At 36.7% G+C, this 18,818-nt stretch overlaps 2 protein-coding genes across 3 annotated transcripts in view; both read left to right on the top strand.

Moving 5' to 3' along the window:
- Positions 1-2,939, top strand: part of grik1a (glutamate receptor, ionotropic, kainate 1a) — a 30,654-nt gene extending 27,715 nt beyond the window's left edge. The window contains exon 17 of the mRNA XM_014980673.2: positions 2,392-2,939. Coding sequence (XP_014836159.1) covers positions 2,392-2,559 — 168 coding nt within the window. The 3' untranslated portion in view covers positions 2,560-2,939. The remainder of the gene's footprint in view (positions 1-2,391) is intronic.
- A 3,353-nt stretch (positions 2,940-6,292) lies between these two features.
- map3k7cl (map3k7 C-terminal like) lies at positions 6,293-17,676 on the top strand. Of its 2 annotated transcripts, none has more exons than XM_014980677.2 (5): positions 6,293-7,198; positions 9,428-9,509; positions 12,343-12,401; positions 12,674-12,789; positions 15,699-17,676. In XM_014980677.2, the coding sequence occupies exons 2-5, from the start codon at positions 9,434-9,436 to the stop codon at positions 15,877-15,879; spliced, it is 432 nt and encodes a 143-aa protein (XP_014836163.2). In that variant the 5' UTR covers positions 6,293-7,198; positions 9,428-9,433; the 3' UTR covers positions 15,880-17,676. The 2 variants fall into 2 exon arrangements, with proteins under 2 accessions (XP_014836163.2, XP_014836164.2); XM_014980678.2 differs by lacking the exon at positions 6,293-7,198 and adding an exon at positions 7,390-7,995.
- Positions 17,677-18,818: the final 1,142 nt, after the last annotated feature.

Below are 18,818 nucleotides of genomic sequence, written 5' to 3'. Positions count from 1 at the left end.
CCTTTTGTTTCTTTTACGGGATGCAGTCCCGTCAGTTCCAACGCCGTGGCTCCACTTCCTCCTCTGGCAGCTCTTTATCAAATGATCTGGAGAGCGGCAGGCTACTGGGGGATGACACAGACTAGCCATGGCAGCTCATACACAACTCATACTCGCTGTAGACGATAGGTTTGTAAACCAGATGACCTTCCCTTTGTCCCACATCATAATGTCCCAGTATGACCTTACAGTCACACGCAATCACAGCTTTACTGATTTGTGATTGCTTTTAACCCTTTTACCCTCAACACACTAATTAATGACCCGTTTTTGTTTGGTTTGTTTTGTGAAAAAAAAACCTCATGTGAGCTTTATTCTTTAATGTGTGCCTCCACATGTGCAATGCTTTCCTAAATTCATCCTTCCATCTATCCACCCGTCAACTCTGACCAACTTCCTGGTTCCTGGTAAAAGAAAACTAACCCTCATCATAATGTTGTAACCACTGTGTTCTACGGTGGGGATGATGTGCTCAGGATGTGCATTATTTGTTTTGTCAAAAAGTAACATTTTAATCCTGTCTGATCAAAGAACCTTCTTCCATATGTAAGCTGGACCCATTGTGGAGACACATAAGAAGTCATTATCCTCCCATCCGTTTACTCAGTCTGTTAGGTGCACAGCCATGTACTGGTAGGTTTTCACTTACACCATACTTTTTCTAATTTCAGAAGGACTGAACAGTGCTTTGTGAGATGTTCTTATCTGGGGATATTCTTTTTCAAACTAACCCTGCTTTAAACGGCCGTTTTTTCCCCTTTGTCTTCTTGATGTTGTTTGTTCACTAATGTTCTCAAGGAGCCCCTTAAGGTCTTCTTAGAATAGTGGCTTTATACTGAAATTAAATTACACACAGGAGGACATTCTTTATTTATAACTTGTCTTCTGAAGGCAGCTAGTTGCACTGGATTGCACTTAGGCATGAATCAAAAAGGATTGAACATGCATACATGCCACAGTACTCTGACTTTTATTTGCTAAAATGTCTAAAATGCTTGCAATCTCTTTCTCCCACTTCTGGATTATGCACTACAATGTTTGTTATCTATAACATAAACTCTAAATAAAACATGGAATTGCTGGTTGCTATGTGACAAAAATATGAAAAAAAACTCAAGGTGTATGAATACCTTTAGAAGGCACTCTGATGACGTTTTACTTAATATATTTTGTTTTTCATCAGGTTCAACAACCTTTTTTCTCTAAAAGTAAACAGCAAAAATAAACCCGATAGTGAGCATAAGGTACAATAAATCCTGCAAATGGAACTAAGCTACATTAAACACGAGAAATGAATTTGCAGGTAATTTAGTAATAGAATGGATTGCAGCTGATGAATAATAACACACTGGAAGAGTGTCCATGGACCTGGAAACTGTGTGTGCTAAATTTAATGGTAAAACATTATCTGAAGAATTTAAGATTAGAATAAAAGTTGTTTAGTTCTACAAAAACTGAAATGGTAGACCATATGGCAGAGTGAATGACAGTCAAATAGCTAAACTGTTGTCACTGATGCACAACTTGAATAGCAAAATATGTTGAACCAAATATACAGAGGAAGAAAACTTAAAAATTATATGCCATGCACAGCAATAATTGAACTAAACTGGATTAGGAAAATCTACTATTCTTAAGAGCCCAAAACAAATATAATTCTAGAGGATAGTTACTGAATAGACTGGAATAAATTTGGTTCAAACATTTTTTGTTTGTTTGATAGAAGATGAGTTTTCTTTACTGAAGCTACAATCACTGGTATTCATGGAAAATCCCTAAAGATAGCATGTTTGCTTGGGAAGCCTTTGGCAAAGAAAGATCTTCTGTCGGCCTCGGACGTAAAGACAAACAGAGGATAAAAGAAACGCTTTGTGCTATGAATGATGATGTTTCACAGACCAGCCGAAGAAGAATAAAACATAAAGAAAAAGACATAATTGAAGATTAATGTGTTTTTAATGGGATCTAATATTCTCCAGCTCCAAATAAGCCTGAGGCTTTCCATCCCTTTGATCGTTTCAAATTATTACCAGATCATTAACTGGCTAATTGATTTTGGTTTGCTGATTTAAAATGTTGCACAGCAGACGTACATTTTGTGATGAGAAAACAAAAAATCATGAGTCATTTAACTTTCATGTAGAAAGATAAAAAAGTAAAAATTGATCAAGTCTTTTTCTTTTTAATCGGCTACATGCTCACATTGAGCTGCAGCTTTAGTCTCAATTTAAATTAATACAAGTTCATTACACATGTTACATATCAAACAATATTTATCATTACCATGGATTGTTGTTATTGAAAAATTAATTAACATGAAAAAACAATAAAATATTGTCCTTTTTTTGGCAGTGTGCGTCTTTTGGTGCTGTGATGGAGGAGTTGGGTAGATCCCTGCAGTGTTACAAAGGTGTCCGGAGCAGGTCGCGACCTCAAAGCGCAACGAGGTCCCCCTGCATCTTCTGTCATCCAAAACGCTCTGCAAAAAGGGACGGAGGGAGACGAGACTCCAGCGCTTGAGCCTTGGATCCAAAACTTGATGCAATTTACATCAGACTGAAGTTAACTTACTTTTTATCTTCTCTGAATTTTTTGTGAGACACAAGTTGAAAAATATATATATTTATATTTCTTTCATTCCCTTTTCTTTAGATTGATTGTCTGTGTGAAGCACTCTACTGTAGATGTAGTTTACAGTATCATAGCCCTGTAAAAACAACACGTGTCAAAAATTTTAAACTCTTATACGTTATTCATAGTTCCTCGTCTTTAACTGTTAACAGTTTGTAAAGTTAAATCTTCAAACTTTATAAAGTATCCCATGGTGTAAATGTGAAGCAGCTTTACTGATTTTCAAAATAAATACTTTTTTTGTTGTTTTTTTTGCGTTTTTGCAGAAATATGATTGATTTTGTTGACAGTGATGTCTTTGCACGCTACTTTGTTTATCTGCCAGTGCCCTGCGAAGTTCTTTACTGAGCCAAGCGCTGCCAGGGAAAGCAGATAACGACCTCTAAGGAAAGACGGGAACACACCTGCTGTTTTATATCCCACTCCAACCAACATCACAGATATCCATCCAGAAACTCTCGCACATGCACACAAAATGGAGCTCCACAATGCTGTGAGATGGCGAGAAGGAACGGTAAAAAGAGAAAGAGTTTCAAATGCAAGGCATTCTCAGCATCTCAAAACACACACACACTCCAAAAAAACAATCTCCTGTACACCTGAGAGTACTGTAGCAGGCTTTTTTTCTTCATTTGTCAAATTTGAAAGACTGATGGGACGTCTTTTCTCCCTGCAGTCACAGCAGGTCCTATTCAGTGTACGACGTCTGATGTGTTGAAAAGGTGAATATATCAGTAAGGAAGACTATTTCAGTTTCAAGCTTGCTGTACATGTCACATACTATATGTTACTTTTTTCTATATGCTGCACATTTCCGGTAAAGAAAAAAGCTTCCAATTTATAGGTGTTCATTTTACTGGTATTTATAACAAAAAGTAGCAAGTGATCCAATGATGCATTGCACGACCTTTTTCTCACCAAGTCATCTCGTAGCGTGTGCTTTTCTTTGTATCATGATTTTAAATATGAAAACAAAATCAAGCTAACATTTTTGTTTCATTTTTGACCATGAGAAAACAAAAAAGAAAAATAACCAGTATTTCAATTGCATATTTTTATTTTTGCTTTAATGAAAATCCAACTTTTTATTATATTTTATTTATATGGTTTAGTTTTTGTCACTGGTTTCTGAATACAAAATAGAATGGGACAAACACTTAATGGAGTGACATTGAAACTGGAATAAGTGCTTGTGTAGATAGTTTCTAATTCACTCAAATCAGACTTTTTACTTTGACGTGCCTTTATGTAAACTGACTGTTCTGTACACCTCCCAAAAGAATTGGACCGTGCTTTACTTAATCTCGTCATGTAATGAGTTTTCTCTTTTTTTTCCCCATTTTTTTTTTTTTTTTTTTTTTTTTTGTATTTAGATTAATTCAGGGATTGGGCTCAGTCCTGTGTAATAGCATTTGGTTGCCTCTAATCTCCTAACCCCATGAATCTTAATCAAAACCAAAGGCAGTTTTTCTTTTCTTTTTTTTATCTTCCTCTAATCCATTTTGAACAAGGCCAGGGATTACAATTCTGACCTTGGCATTCTGCTCTACTAAGCAAGAATCCCTGTCCATCTTTGTAGTGGGCATGTTACCTGACGGGCACTATTGACATGTTTACATTATTTACATGCTTTATCCCTGTGAGATTTATGCCAGGAAAAATCTGACAGCATCACTGGTCTTGAAATAAACACACACAAAAAATAGTTTACTTGTTTCTGCTGTTCAGATGGAGAAACTTCAAATGGATGCTGGCATTTACCTGTTTGTGGTCTTGATCCAAAAACAAGAGATTATTGATGCAGAAGTCTTGCAGCGATGAAGAGGAGATTGACAGAAAACACTCACTTGAGAATGGTTCTTATGAAAAAAAAAACCCTGCATGGTAAAATTTACATTATTCCAAATTAATAGCTTTGTTGTCTGAAATCAAATTCCATATTAAAATCTATTGTAGAGAAAAATCTCATTTCTATTATGGATCCTTCAGACTTGTCAGGCTCAGTTTGTGTATCAGCATGTGACGTTTTCAACTATACAAACAACAGGAGAATTAAATTTCAACTATGACTGCAGCATAAAAAATGGCAGATGTCTGAGTGTGTCCCATCCATCACAATGAAATGAAGACTCCCTGAGGCTGATAAGGCAGGTCTGTGTCAACAGCCTGTCAATGAAGACAAATGAGGAGGAGGAGGCTTTCAGAAGAGTAGAGTATCTTTTATCTCCATCTGCTCCCCTCAATGTGTCTCTCCCGTTTTCCAAGTGCTTGAAGACCTAGTTGTAAATAATTCAGGGTCAATGCTGCCATCTGCTGGTGGGCATGTGAAGTGGTCTTGTAGGTAAAAACAAAACAGCCCAATTCATAAGTACACAGTCAAAATCTCAAGTGCTACATGTATCTTTAAAGAATTATTTCCAAGTGCCAGAATAAAAAGTGTAGGTGCATTTTTATTTAGCCCTTTTTACTTTTAGAAATTTAAATTCAAACATTTTTGCAACCATGTTTAAATGTAACCAAATTACTACATAGGATCCACCTGTGTCTAATTTATTCTCAACATGAGCATAACTTTAAATGCCTTTCAGATGTGTTTGAGAAGATTCATCACCAAACTGCATCATTAAGACCAAGGAACAGACCAGGCAAGTCAGGGACACAGAAGGGCAGAAGCTTAGAGCCAGGGCAGGTTATGACAAAATTTCCCATCAGTCATCTCACAGCGCTCTACTTCATCCATCTGAAAGAAAACTTGCTGGAATTTTTTCTTTAAGCAAAGAAAATTTCAAAAGACACCATCAATTCATATATTAGAAGCAGCAGTAGCAGCAAGAGTCAGCTGCAGATCTTGCAACAAATGTATAATTAATTTCTGTTATGAATTATATTTCCTGTGAAGATTTTCATTCTACGATAAATCCTCTTCTAACATAGCAGGCAATTAACACCGTTTTAGATTCAGCAGATCGTGAATCATTGTGCATCGATCAGCAGCAGAAAACTGAGTTCAGAGAAAGATCACTACTGCTGACCTACTGCAGTTTTAAAGTGGCTGAATGTTTCAGCGTTTTCCTTCTTTAGCTGAATGGACAACTTTCTTTATAATAATTGTGTTCCTAAGGATTGCAGACCTTACTCTGCAAACATTTTAATTGTTAGCGGAATCTAGAGCTATATGAATGCAGCCACGTGTTTTTTTTTCTCATGCATTCCATAATCCTTTTTTTTTTTTTTACTTCAGTCACTTTTCCAGGGAGCATAGAGCTGTGGAAACGATCACCTTATCCTCTGTGAAGTGAACACTCATCATGCTGAAGTATTATTTTATAAAATGCATAATTCATGAAAAAGTGACAGCAATGTCTGAGCTCCCTGGAGCACCAATGTCATTTACATCTTTATGATTCAAAGGCTGCATCAGGTTTTTCTATTCAGTGCTCTGCACCTCACATACATACAGTTGCTGTGGTATGATCCATCCTTTTATGATTCATCTGTGCTAATCACTGTCTTGATCTTGGTAAAGGCTTTTTCCTGGCACAGCTCCCATCCAGATTAAATGCTAGCAATCTATTTCTGATTATGGATGCAAGATTTGCAAGACTTCACAAAAGGTTCTTAACCATTCTTTCCATCAAAAAACTTTATTATCATGCTGATTTAGTTGATTTGCAAAAGGTCTTCAGATCCAACTGCAAGTTGCAGCACAAAAGTAACATACATCAGGTCCCAGAGGTTAGAGTTTTAAATAAAACAGATTGCACTTGTCAATGATTGAATAGTCTATAAACTGACTTTTGTAATCACTGAAAACAACAATTTAATCCCTGACAAGAAATCTACAGACACTAAAGTGCAAACAAAAAAGTCTTATGTGTTTGAGTACTACGTTCATTAATGGACATGTTACTGTAAGAGATGCACTTTGAAGGATCAAATAATTGATGAAACAACTGTCACAGAAGTATTAAATTTAGTATAATAAAGTATGTCTTGTTTAAGTATGAAACCCGACCCCTTCAATATTTCTGCATTTTGCCACATAAACACGTTTATTTTCCTTGGATTTTATTTCATGTTAATTGTGAGGTTCAATAAATTGTATGTTTTCCATTATTAAAAATAAATATATAAATAAATCTGAAGAATTTGGCATGAAGTTTTATTCAGCCATCTTTTACTGGACGTCTCTACCATCTTTTTCTTTCTTTTTTTTTTTGCTATTGCAAAGGGACCATCTTTCATATTAAACAACTAAAATGGTTGCTAATTTTCCTTTGCAAAATAACTACGACTCGTAAAAACAAAACAAAAAAAAACATACCGTAGAAATGTAAAGGATCTTTCTGGGATTTTTGACAGGTGTCTTTTCCTGTATTTTCTACTTCATGCGTTGCATCATGGGAACAAGAACCTTTGCAAAGCACGGAAACCGGTTTACTAGCTGCTACCCAGATACTGGAATGTCTGTCCTTTGTACTTGGGTTGAACTTAAGAGTTGGAGTAACCTCTTTTTGGCACTTTTATGGTATGTAAAATAAATCAGAACATTATTTTTCATTAATAAAATCCTTTGTGGTAGTAGCTGAGCTTGTTTGACTTTGGGAGACTTGAGCCTAGCTAGTTTGCTATAGTAAACTCTTGTTGTCTCACTTCAATGTTTTTTTTTAATTTATTTTAGTTTTCAAAAACTAAATTAATATTAATATTGTTAGGGGGGGGGTTCACATAAAGGGCCGCAGGGACTCTGTTTTCCTCTACAAGAACTCATAAGAGATGCTTACTCTGAACAACTGCCTCATTGCAGTGCTATTCCAAAGGGACCATCCCAGTGGGATGACTGTGTCACTCAAAACGGAGTTGGAGCTGTGGGCATTTTTGGAGGCTAAAGTCATGTCATCTGAGACATTTAATTGGGTCTGAGCCGCCACGGGGGGACAGTGAACAGCATTCCCGCTCTGCGTGCCTGAAAACTGAGTTTACTCCACTCCGCGTGGCTGCAGTCTGCGGATAACACATGCGTGCCGAGGCAAACTTAAGCTGTGGGTGACATTAACAGCTGAGGCGAGCAAAGTGGACATCTTTTCTTAAATCTTGCTAACCACATAATAATGAAGGGGTTTTAGTAAAAGTACAGATTGAAGTAAGAAGACATTAGTTTTTCTATTTTTCCTGATCTGGATTTGCTCAGGAGTGTCACCGGCTGACATAAGGGGCAGTAGGGAAGACCCCAATCCTTCCCAAATTGAGGATTTACTCAACTGCTTGGATTTGAACTTTTCAGAAGCCTACAGCTTTTTCTGGCTTAGTTTGGATCTGCTTCAGGTAACGATGCGCTTTCGGAACCGATTTTTCCTTCTTGCTCCTCATGCAAATAGTATTTCACACCATATCCATTGCAGTGTTGATGTGTAAAACTATATACAAATTCTACTTTATGATAGTGTCACCATTGAGACATTTATTGTATTAGTGAAACTTTTAAGAGACAGCTTCAGACAGCTTCGTTACAGAAGATCGTTGGGGGAGAGTGGAGTGAGTGAAGCAGGGTTAAAGGAGGCAAATGCCCAGATATAAAAAGCCTGCACCTCCACTGAAAGGGGTCATGCAGCCCTCAGCACCAGTCTGTCAAAGCTCTGTAATTATTTAATCCCTCTGCAACTTCAAATGCATGATGAAACTGGTGGTTGTGTGTGCTGAATGTAGTTGGTGTATTTATAAGAGCCCACAGAGCGGTTTCATCACATGACTTATCAAACGGTCGGCACTGACTCTCATTGGAATTCAACGCGACACCTGCTGAGTTCAGTATTTATTTTACCTTGCGAGTTGAAAAAACGGGTATGCATGTTGTTTAAATATAGCCTAATTGGAAATTAAAAGATTTATACATGTTTTTTTTAATAAGAGAAATTCCAAAGAAAGTTTTAAAATCAGAAAATATGAAGGCTGCAAGATGCAAAACATACACAAAACCGCACACACACAAAATACTACAATGTAACAAAAGACTAATAAAGGCGTAAAAAAACTATAGAATGACACATTCTTAGGAATACAGACGTTTCATTGTTTCGATGGCGTTTGCATTTCAGAGCTACTAGTAAATAATTATAAATACTTATAATAAGATGGTTCCTTTATATAAAAAAGGAGAAAAAGGGAAAAACGGTAGAGATGCACTAAAAATCTTTGCTGTTGACCAATCAGACAACTGCCTCGTTAGATACTAAAGAATACATATATACACATATATTTTCTGATCAGTTAATTGACCTCATATAAGTGCTACAAGGTTGGTGTTGGATTTTCAGTGTGGATTCTGTTACTAAGTGAGAAAAAAAAAGTATTTTTGAGGCTTTTAATCATGACGTTTTCAACCTCCATCTGTTATAAAAAAGTCTTAATGTGGAAGGTATAAGGCAAAAATCTGTTCTTAAGAATACACAGAGACTCTTCTGTACAAGTAACAATGTGCAAGTTGCTTTCACAAAATGTTAAAGTGACATTAAAATTTCAGTTCTGTCTTCATTTTATCTCTGCTTTAAAAAAAATAAATTAACAGCAACTGCTCCCTCACTCATGTAGAGGTACATTACAGCCTCTCCTTATAAATAACAATGACTAATTTCAGTAGCAAAAAAATAATCAACAACAAAATTCTGATCCGTCCATCTCTAAAATATTGCATCTTCCATGTTGTGCTTTGAATTGTTCTGACAACTCCTTTTTTTTCCCTCCTTGTTGCCCCATGAAGGGATAAATGATCACCTCAACCAGAAGAGTGTCTCCTGATAAATCTGAAGTTAGAATTGCCTTCAGCCTCGATGACACATCAGGTAAACACACATGCACATACAGTACATACTGTGAACACACACTTAGCCAAATCCTTTAGTACAAAACTCCTTGCCTGCACCTGTGCTCCAGGATCTCAGAATGATTAGAAACAAGTTATTTTGAGGTTTTGAGCTGCTCTGATTACTCAGCTTGTCATTTAACACCAGATCAAAACTACTTTTGGTTCGTTTCCACTATGTGTGGAACATGTGTATTACATTCTGCCAACCAAAACAGACCATGCCGACTGTAGCTTGAGTAACTCCCACTCGCTTCGACTGCGGGTTCATTCTTCCACACTATGTCTGAGACAGGTGTTATCACTATTTCTGTATGACCACAGCATGTTAAAAACAAACACATACCTCTGTGCAGCACTGTACTGGCAAAATGCAAATATATGGACACCAAACTACTGTTTCAGTTTTTTAGAAAAAGCACTTATGCCCCTTGAGGTTTTTCACATTTTGTAATATTACAACCAGACACTTATATTTTTTGGGGATTTGGTGTGAGTGATGACACCAAAAGCTAGGATAGAAGTTGAAGGATATTTGGTTTTCCAATTTGTAAAAAAAACCCATCAGAAACGGTCTGACATTTGTCTGCAGTTCACCAAATCAATACGTGGAAACGACATCTTTCACTGCAATCATGGCTATCAGTCTTTTTGGGTGTGCCTTTCTGAGAATCAGATATTTTTTGCCCTTTCATCTTTGTAAAATAAGACGAGCTCAATCAGATGGCATTTAGTGTTTGTGAGCAACAGATTTTACATTTTGTCAAAGCTTAATAATTGGATTTAGGTCTGGGTTTTGATTAAGCCATTCTAACATACAGATACACTTTGATCTATATTATTCCTTGGTGGCTCTGATTGCATGCAGGTCCTTGTAGTCTTGCTGGAAGGTGAAGTTATGCTAAAGTCTTATGCCTACTTACTCTCCAGGTAAAAAGTGCAGTTTTATAGAACTATTAGGTAAATTCAGTTGCTATGAAATGCTGTATGAATAAATGCATTATGCGTTATGAATGATCTTGCAAAGGCCCACATAGTGAGTTTTCTAAATTGCTCTTTTTCCTGTGACCTACACATGTATATTAAACCGAAAGAGCATACCTTTCGACCTAGGTGCTGCCTGTCAGGATGTTTTACTGCAGTAGGATCAGGCACTGGGACAGCAGCTGCAGCTTTGCAATGACAGAGTCAGGTTTCTCTTATAATACTAACAGTGTCTTGCTGCCTGATTCACCGTTCAGCTTTTAGAACACTGGCCTATATTTATAAGCAGTTAACACTTCCAGTTCAACCCCACCCAATCCTTGATCACCCCCCCCGCCCACCCTTGTCTTTCTTTCTCTTAGGCAGCAATGTGAAGAGCTATACCAGGAACGGCCATCTCAAATTTGTGTCTGAGAGGTCGTTTGCCAAGCTCGTTCACTGAATGCAGCTCTCTCAAGGCAATTGTGCATACACTGTCAAAGCTGCCCATGCAGAATCTTTACCTGCAAATCATAACTGGATATTTTGGATCCTCTGAGATCATGTTATTGTCTCTTTGAACTCATGTTTCACAGCAAGAGATGAGCTGTGCTCCATCTGAGGATCAACGTTTAGACCCTCCGTGACTTCATGCCTGACATAGTTCAAACCCAACACTGTGTCAGTCCTAAGCATGAGAACCATATTTATTCCTCTTTATAATTGGCCCAAGGCTAAAGGCTTGCCCGCTAATACTCCTGATTTTAGAAGGTTGCATCACTCCAGGATTCTCCACATGTTCCACAACTCTCGGAAGGGTATGCATCACTACCGAAACAGTGCAGACAATCTGTCTGTTTCTGTACGGCTGAATCCCTGTTTGACTTTACATCTGGTCCGGGTGATCTTCCTGTCCATTGCAGACAAGTACAATGCTTGTTCAGTTGTATTCTTAACCTGCATGTCTTTCAGCCTGGCAGCTCATTACTGCTGCTCAGTCAGAGGACATGGCTTATTTAGAAGTGCAGCATTGTGTTACAATGTTGTTGTGCTACACAAGAGAACCTATAGTGTTACATTTTCACAGAAAAGCATTGAGGACACGTTAAAAGGTTCTGTGGCGCATGTAGCAAATAATAGGTTATACTAAATACAGTTGTTTGGTATTAGAATCATGACTTATTTTGATCAAATATGTGCAACAGAAGTTGCCTTGGTATTCTAAATATAAACGCAATTGTGAAGACAATGAAAATGAAATGAAAATTATAAAAATTCATGGCATGTAAATACACTTAATTTCTTAATTTGTTTGGAGCAGAATGATTAAGTAAGAGAGGCAGTTACTTCCAAAGCCCTATACGTTTTTTCTTCTGTTTCTTTTTTTGTCTTTTCTTATGTACAAAGCATTCTAGAAAAAAATTGACCTATAATTTTAGTTAACTATAGTTTACCAAAATCAGATAAGGTTCCAACTGGTGCATAAAGTGAGAAGTTTGTAATTTGCAGGGCAACTGCACATGTAATAAATTTGTCAAATGGCAAGTAGCGTGCTGCAGTCTAACTAAAAAAAAAAAGAAAAAAGAAAGGAAGGACATGTAAACCTTGAAGGTTTCAATCAGAAATCTTTCTCAAGACACATACTGTTTAGTTTGGTTTTAAAATTTTAGTCAAAATAGCCACTAGAGGGAGCTGTTGAACCACAGGTGACGCTTCTCCTGTCACTATAAGCATGGGGGGAAAAAAGCTTCATAAGTCAACACATAATGATGAAATTGTTTGGTTAGTTGTGATTCCCAGTTTTTTTTTTAACAATAATTCCTAACAGATTGTGAACTCTATTTCTTCAGATATAAAAGATGTGGAAGACCTTTCACAGGCCTTCCCTGACCTTGAACAACGTTTACAGGTATGTTGTTCTGTACTGTCCACTAACAAAAGGAAGAAAACATCAAATGTTTGTTTTGTGGTACTTCTGTTGTTCCTTTAGCCATGAACAGGTATTTTGCTTCTTGTACTATTGCAACATTTTAATGTGAAACTCTGTGTGTCTCTGTAGTCCCCTATGATTGACTTGTGACTTGGAACGGTCCAGGGTCACACGCTTTTAGCAGTTTTGGTCAACATAAAACAAATCTGTCTCTTGCATATGTCTTCCTCTGCCTCTCCAATGTATTGCAGCCTGTGCCGCCTTGCATGTCCCTAAGAGAGAGTGTTCAGGTGTACAAAGAGCACTGCAGGATGGCCAGAGAGTTCCATCATGTAAAACACGAGATCTCTGTCCTCGAGGAACGCAAGTAAGACTCGATGATACGCGCAAATTATCTCAATCTTTGAATGCACAAGGAAGACTAATTACATGTGATGCAATTCTGAAAACAACTGAGCAAAAATACACGTGGCTTAGTTGAATTTCTGTATGCAGTTTCTCCTACACTGCTAGCACCATGGGTCTGTAGCTAATGCAGCCCTCCTTATCTGGAAACTGCTGCAGGATTCTTGGTTTCCCAATTTGGGGGTTGCACTGAAACAACCCACTTCAGGATTCCTAAATAAAGAGATGCATGAAGAGTGACCCTAGATAAGATAAAACATGATGAGTCATGTTGCTGCACTCACACTTCTTCCTTGTTGTCATTATCTACCAGTACACAAAGACTTCACATCTAACTGAAACGCAGCAAACAAGCAACAGCTATACAAGGACAAAACAACAAAAAAACTGTTTAAATAACGTGGTTACAACTATCTCAATACTGAACATGCTTTAGACTTTTGCTCACAATCATTGAAAGAAATTTATTAAGCAATACTGAGTCAGTTTTCTTACTTCTCATATTTTAGACACACAAAGTGTTGCAAGAATGACAGCAGGGATACTACTTCAAGAAAATGACAGGATCTTTTCTCAAAAGTCTTGCTACACTTAGTCTGTATGAGAGCAAAGCAAACACTGAGGACTTTACCACTCTTCATTATTGTTTGTATTACTTTGTGATTCAACATTTCAACAAAAATAAAATAATTTAAAGGAAACATGTTATATTGTGGTAAGATCTTCTCAAAAACATATTCGGTAACGTACAGGTTTATGTGAAAGTTTTAAAAGTCACATGCATATGAATGTGGTTTTGAAAAATGTCTTCTTCCTCTTTTCAGCCACTTTGTGTGACAAAAATAAACATTCACTCACATACCCCCACATGTGCACACACATGATTTCCTACTTACTTCCATATTCAGAAACTCACAAATACTTCAGAATGGAGGTTGTGGCCTTTTAGTGAACAAAAACAAAACACTGTAAAAGACAAAACACTTTAATTTCAGTTATAACCAAAGGTTATAACCAAAGGTGTAATCTCTAATTCATTAGCCAGGTTACCACAGCAACCACATTTCTAAACAGTGAATCTATTTGTGGTTGCCAGGGATGATCATCTGGTATGGCACCAACAGTCAAATTAGAATATTATTACTTAGTTCATTTATTTCAGTAACTGAGATGACTAAGTGAAACAAGCAGATTATATAGACTATTTACACAAAGACTCATGCTTTCAAGCCTTTATTTAGCTAATTAGGATGACTTTAAGTTTAGAGTTAATGAAGACATGGTATTTAAGATTAGAATAATGCACCAGACCAATAAAAAAAAATCCTTGACAGTCCCTCCCACTTTGACTGTAGGACTTCCACATAATTACAACATTTACTGTATGCTTTCCCTGCCATTATTATAAAACCTAATACTCTTGTGTTGAACTCCTGACCGTAGCCTCCTATAAGTAGCATCTGCCTACTGACGTTCAGTCCAGGGTTCACTAGTCATTGAATTTCCCAGTCTGCCGGTGGAAGGGGCTTCATATTCATAAAAGAACAAAACCAAACCTATTGATATTTTCAAAGTATTTCACAGAAACTATATAGGAGATTTCAAAGTAAACAATAATAGTAATGCACTGTTAAATAGGTATCAAACATTAAAAGCCTATAGCAAGCTTTATTTTTTATTTTTTACAAGATATATAAACTTGTATATCCAAAACAAGATTATTTTATTATTTAAATATGAACTGTAAAAGTTTAATGTCAATATGAAATCTAATGTGGCAGAAACCAGAGAAATGATTCTTGACACCAGTGGTGACAAAACATATCAGGCTGGAAAAGTACACATTTAGGAGTGTATGGCTGAACTAGATATGAATATATGGACTGAGGTCTTGTATGCAGCAATGTAGGCATCACTCCAGCTTGTTGTGGTGAAAGAACAAATGAGACAAAAAGTGAAGCCCTCAATTTAATTTCAATAACAAAAGAAACCTTTCATAAATGACTAAAATAACCATTTTCCCCTGGAGAATTCACTCTGTTCTTACACACTGAATCAAGTCAGTTGAGATAGCTGAAGCAAATAATCATCAGGTCTTCGGGACACTTCCCTTTTCAGGTTTGCTGTACAGATCCCACCTTTGTAGACTATGAACTAAATACAAATGAGTGTTGCTGGAAATTGAGAGGTTTAGGTTTCCACTGACTTTTTACTGAAGAATAGACTTAGTCACACTCAGCAATTAAAATAGGCTAAATACAGTGAAGGGTTTTCAAAGACAGCTCTCACTTTTGTTGCTGTGAATAAACTAAAAATGATACCTTGACTAACAAGTGAGGAAACTGCACAGCTTTGAGAACCCTTTTCGGAGCTTTTTAATTAAAATGCATGCTAAATTGTTGTGTGGGTAAAAAAAAAAGCACAATAAAATTATTTCTGCATTTTTAACTGAAAAAATCTAAGCTAATTTTGGCTCCTGAGTGCTTTCAAGTTGGGAATTTTGACCCACAGTGCAAAACGTTTGGACACCACCGGATTAGAGAATTCCGAGTCAAGACAAATGTTTGTTTTGAGAAATTAGGAAGATATGCTTTAAGACAGAAAAAGGGGCATCAACCATTATGTTGAATTAATTAGTATCGCATTCCTTTTGTACAAATCTATAAGATAAGGAACATATTCTACTCACAATATGATATGATCCACAAATGTTTCAATTTCTTTCAGTACAGAGATTAGCTTTGTGTAATTATTGAAAGTCCAGCATATTCAGGGAGAGTTGCCATCCTTTTTTTCTACAAATGAAATGTTCTTTTTTGATACACCATAAAAAGAAAAGTCTTTGAAGGTTTGTCTTTCTCATTTCTTCAGGCGAAAGCTGCTGGCGGAGTTGGTGGAGGATGAGAAGGTTGCTGTAGAGATTGCCCGTCTCGATGAGGAGTTTCAGCGCTTAACAGAGGAGAACCACACACTGGTGACCCTCCACAGTGAGCGCAGGCAGCAGCTGGAGAGGCTTTGCCTCACCAATCGAACAAGGCAAGACCCCTCTTGACCTCCTACTTCCCAGAACCTGAGTCTACCAGACATTCAGCTGACACCAGACCAGCAACCAACAGACTGTTTTCATGTGCAGTCTTTGAATTGTCTAATTACACCTACAGGACCCTGTTTCTGTGGATGATCTGAGGCATTTGCGCGAACCTCAGATGTACGGTTGTCATCACTGAGAAGTTGTTAGAGTGATTCTAGTCAACAATGATAGATTTTTAGGGTGCTGTTTTGTTTTTTTTTTGTTTTTTTTTATTTGCTGAGCCATACTGGTCATAATAACAGAGAACAATGTATTGCAAAAGTATTTATATCATGTGAACTTTTTTATATTTAGTCAGGTTATAATTGCAAAATTCAATGTATTTTATTTAAACTTCAAGTGATAAACCAACCCATTCGATTGATTGCACTCAATCTAATTCACTTTCATAGCCCTGAACAACATACAGTTGGCTTCAGGAGTCACCTAATCAGTAAATCGCAGTCAATCTGCGTAATGTGCTTTGTTTATTCAATCTCTCTGAATCAAAATTTTTTTTAAATCATTTTTCAGTGCATTTAAAATTTTAAGTCATTTGGGTCTCTTTGGAGATGTTGAGTGTATTTTATCAATCAAAATAGGTCTGCACTTCGACTAGGACCTTCTAAAACATAACCATGCTTTTATCTAAATATTTCCCTTTTTGCTTAGATTGTATGCTTATGTTTTTTGCAGCATCTGATATGATTTATTTTTTTTGCTCTGTTTTGAATTCCAAAGAAAACCTATACAAAAGGAAGACACTGCCAACACCCTGTTTCACAGTGGACAGTGAACATGGCGTGTTGAGGTTGATTTGTATCTTAACCATACATTGTATATACAATGTTTGCCAAAAGGTGCTATTACATTCTAATCTGACAAGAGCAGCTTCTTATACAAGTTTACTGTCCCCCTAAATGACCTGTGAAACTTCAGTGGCTCTCTAAAAACAATAGTTTTCTTTCCACCATTCTGTAACAGCTCAATTTGTGGAATGTGCCACTTTTTTTTTTTTTTTTTAATCAAAAACTTCTCCCATTTTAGCTGTTTATCTCTGGAGCTAATTGCGTATTCTCGAATTATGCAACACTCACCAAAGTTATCATTCTCCTCTTCGCTGCTGTTCTCAGTACTCATTCTGCCCATCTTGTGGTGGGTTTGAGGTTTTGATTGATTTGTTGAACAGCTTTAAAGTCATCAAATGCACTGGATTTTTTCGAGGTATTGGAATAAAAGGGGCAAAGTGTAAAAAAAAGTCCAAATTGTGCATCAGTTTCCTTACTTTACATAACCATGAGCTGCTTTGAGTTGGTCAGTCACATAAAATCCCAGTAAAATATATTGAATTTTGTTACTGTAACATGACAAATGTAAAAAAAAAAAACAACAAAAAAAACATTGAGTTTTATGAGTTAAGCCTACTTATGCAGCTTGAGTGACTGTGACCTGATGTAAAGCAAATTCAGGTCCTGTGGAAAGTCAGATGCTTCATCTAAGGGAGCTAAAAATGGTGGGCTATGGTCCAAAATGTTATCACAAATTTCAGTGTTAAAAACTCTGTGAGGGAAATTAAATTACCAAACTCTTTGGAAGGAATTACAAGAATGAAAAAAATAATCTATTAGTAGTATCCGCTGCCAGAGTTGTAAATGATCATTTACTTTTTGTGAACAGTGGTGTAAGTGGAATAGTGTTATCCTGTAAATAGGACAGTGAACAACATTAACTGCGGTTTCCTTTCCTCTGATAATAAAAAGACATTTTATTGTAACAACAGCATCACTTCCTTAGTTTCAATTCTAAAGTCATTCACTGTTGTATTGTGTCCTCTTTGTCAGCCTTACGAAGAAAAAGGAAGAAGACTTTTTTTTTTATGACGAATGAGTTTATTCTCGAATTACGCAACACTCACCTGATTGGCTAGTTCAACTGTCTCTGGCTTCCTTCTTCTTTTAAATCATGTGACACTTGCAACTTAGTTTGGTAATGATCACCATTGCATGTTTTGCTGTAGCTACTTTAGGAGTTGACTTTTACCATTGTAAAAACCGTCTTCTATTTATATTTTTTCTTCAAAACCTTAAGCTTCAGAGGACCTATTAAGCTTGAACAAATTTGTTGACATGTATTGTGCCATTTTGTAATTAGTCATTAGTCATTACTCTCGTCAAGGACAAAGACGCACATTACACACGCAACACAGACAATAATGCTCTTTAGAGAAAATCTTTGCAGTGTTGTTTTTTTCACTCACAGGTTACTTCTCCTTTTGCTCTTTTGTCACACTTAGATTATTCAAATCATCAAATAGATGACATAAAACAAAGCTAATCAAGATCAGTACAAAAAGCAGTTTTAAACTTGCCCCTATGGAATAAAAACAAACAAACATTCCTCTCGTTAAATCATGAATGAACTGCAACCCAACAACAGTTTTGGAAAACTGTTTTTAGATTCACTTACCACACCCAAAGTTCCAAAATACAACTTGTCTGACAACATGAAGGAAAGAAGCAACACATAAAAGCCCTATCTGACATCTCACTGTCTGGAAAACTATTTCAAAGGTTTTGGAGCTCCAGTGAACCACAGTCAGATTCATTATTCATAAATGAATGAAACATGGAGCAGTGCTGAATCTTCCCAGGACAGGAAAAAAAGGGTGTCTTCCAAAACACTCTTAGAGCACATAAACAACTTATTTAAAGCACAAAAAATGGCAGATGCCTCTGATCAGTGTCAATAATTCATAAATAAGTAAGAGATGGGGGAAGTAAGGCAGCCATAGAAGATGTCCAAGTCCAAGAGCACTATATCTTGATGACCACAAATATTTCTGGAACAATATTATGTGGACCGTCGATGTGGAACATTTTGTAAGATATGTATTCCATTACATCTTGGAAACTTAACAGCAT

Source organism: Poecilia mexicana, unplaced genomic scaffold, assembly GCF_051168715.1.
Source record: "Poecilia mexicana isolate PSO_F unplaced genomic scaffold, ASM5116871v1 scaffold_14, whole genome shotgun sequence".
NCBI lineage: Eukaryota > Metazoa > Chordata > Actinopteri > Cyprinodontiformes > Poeciliidae > Poecilia > Poecilia mexicana.
This window is presented reverse-complemented; position numbering and strand designations above follow the sequence as displayed.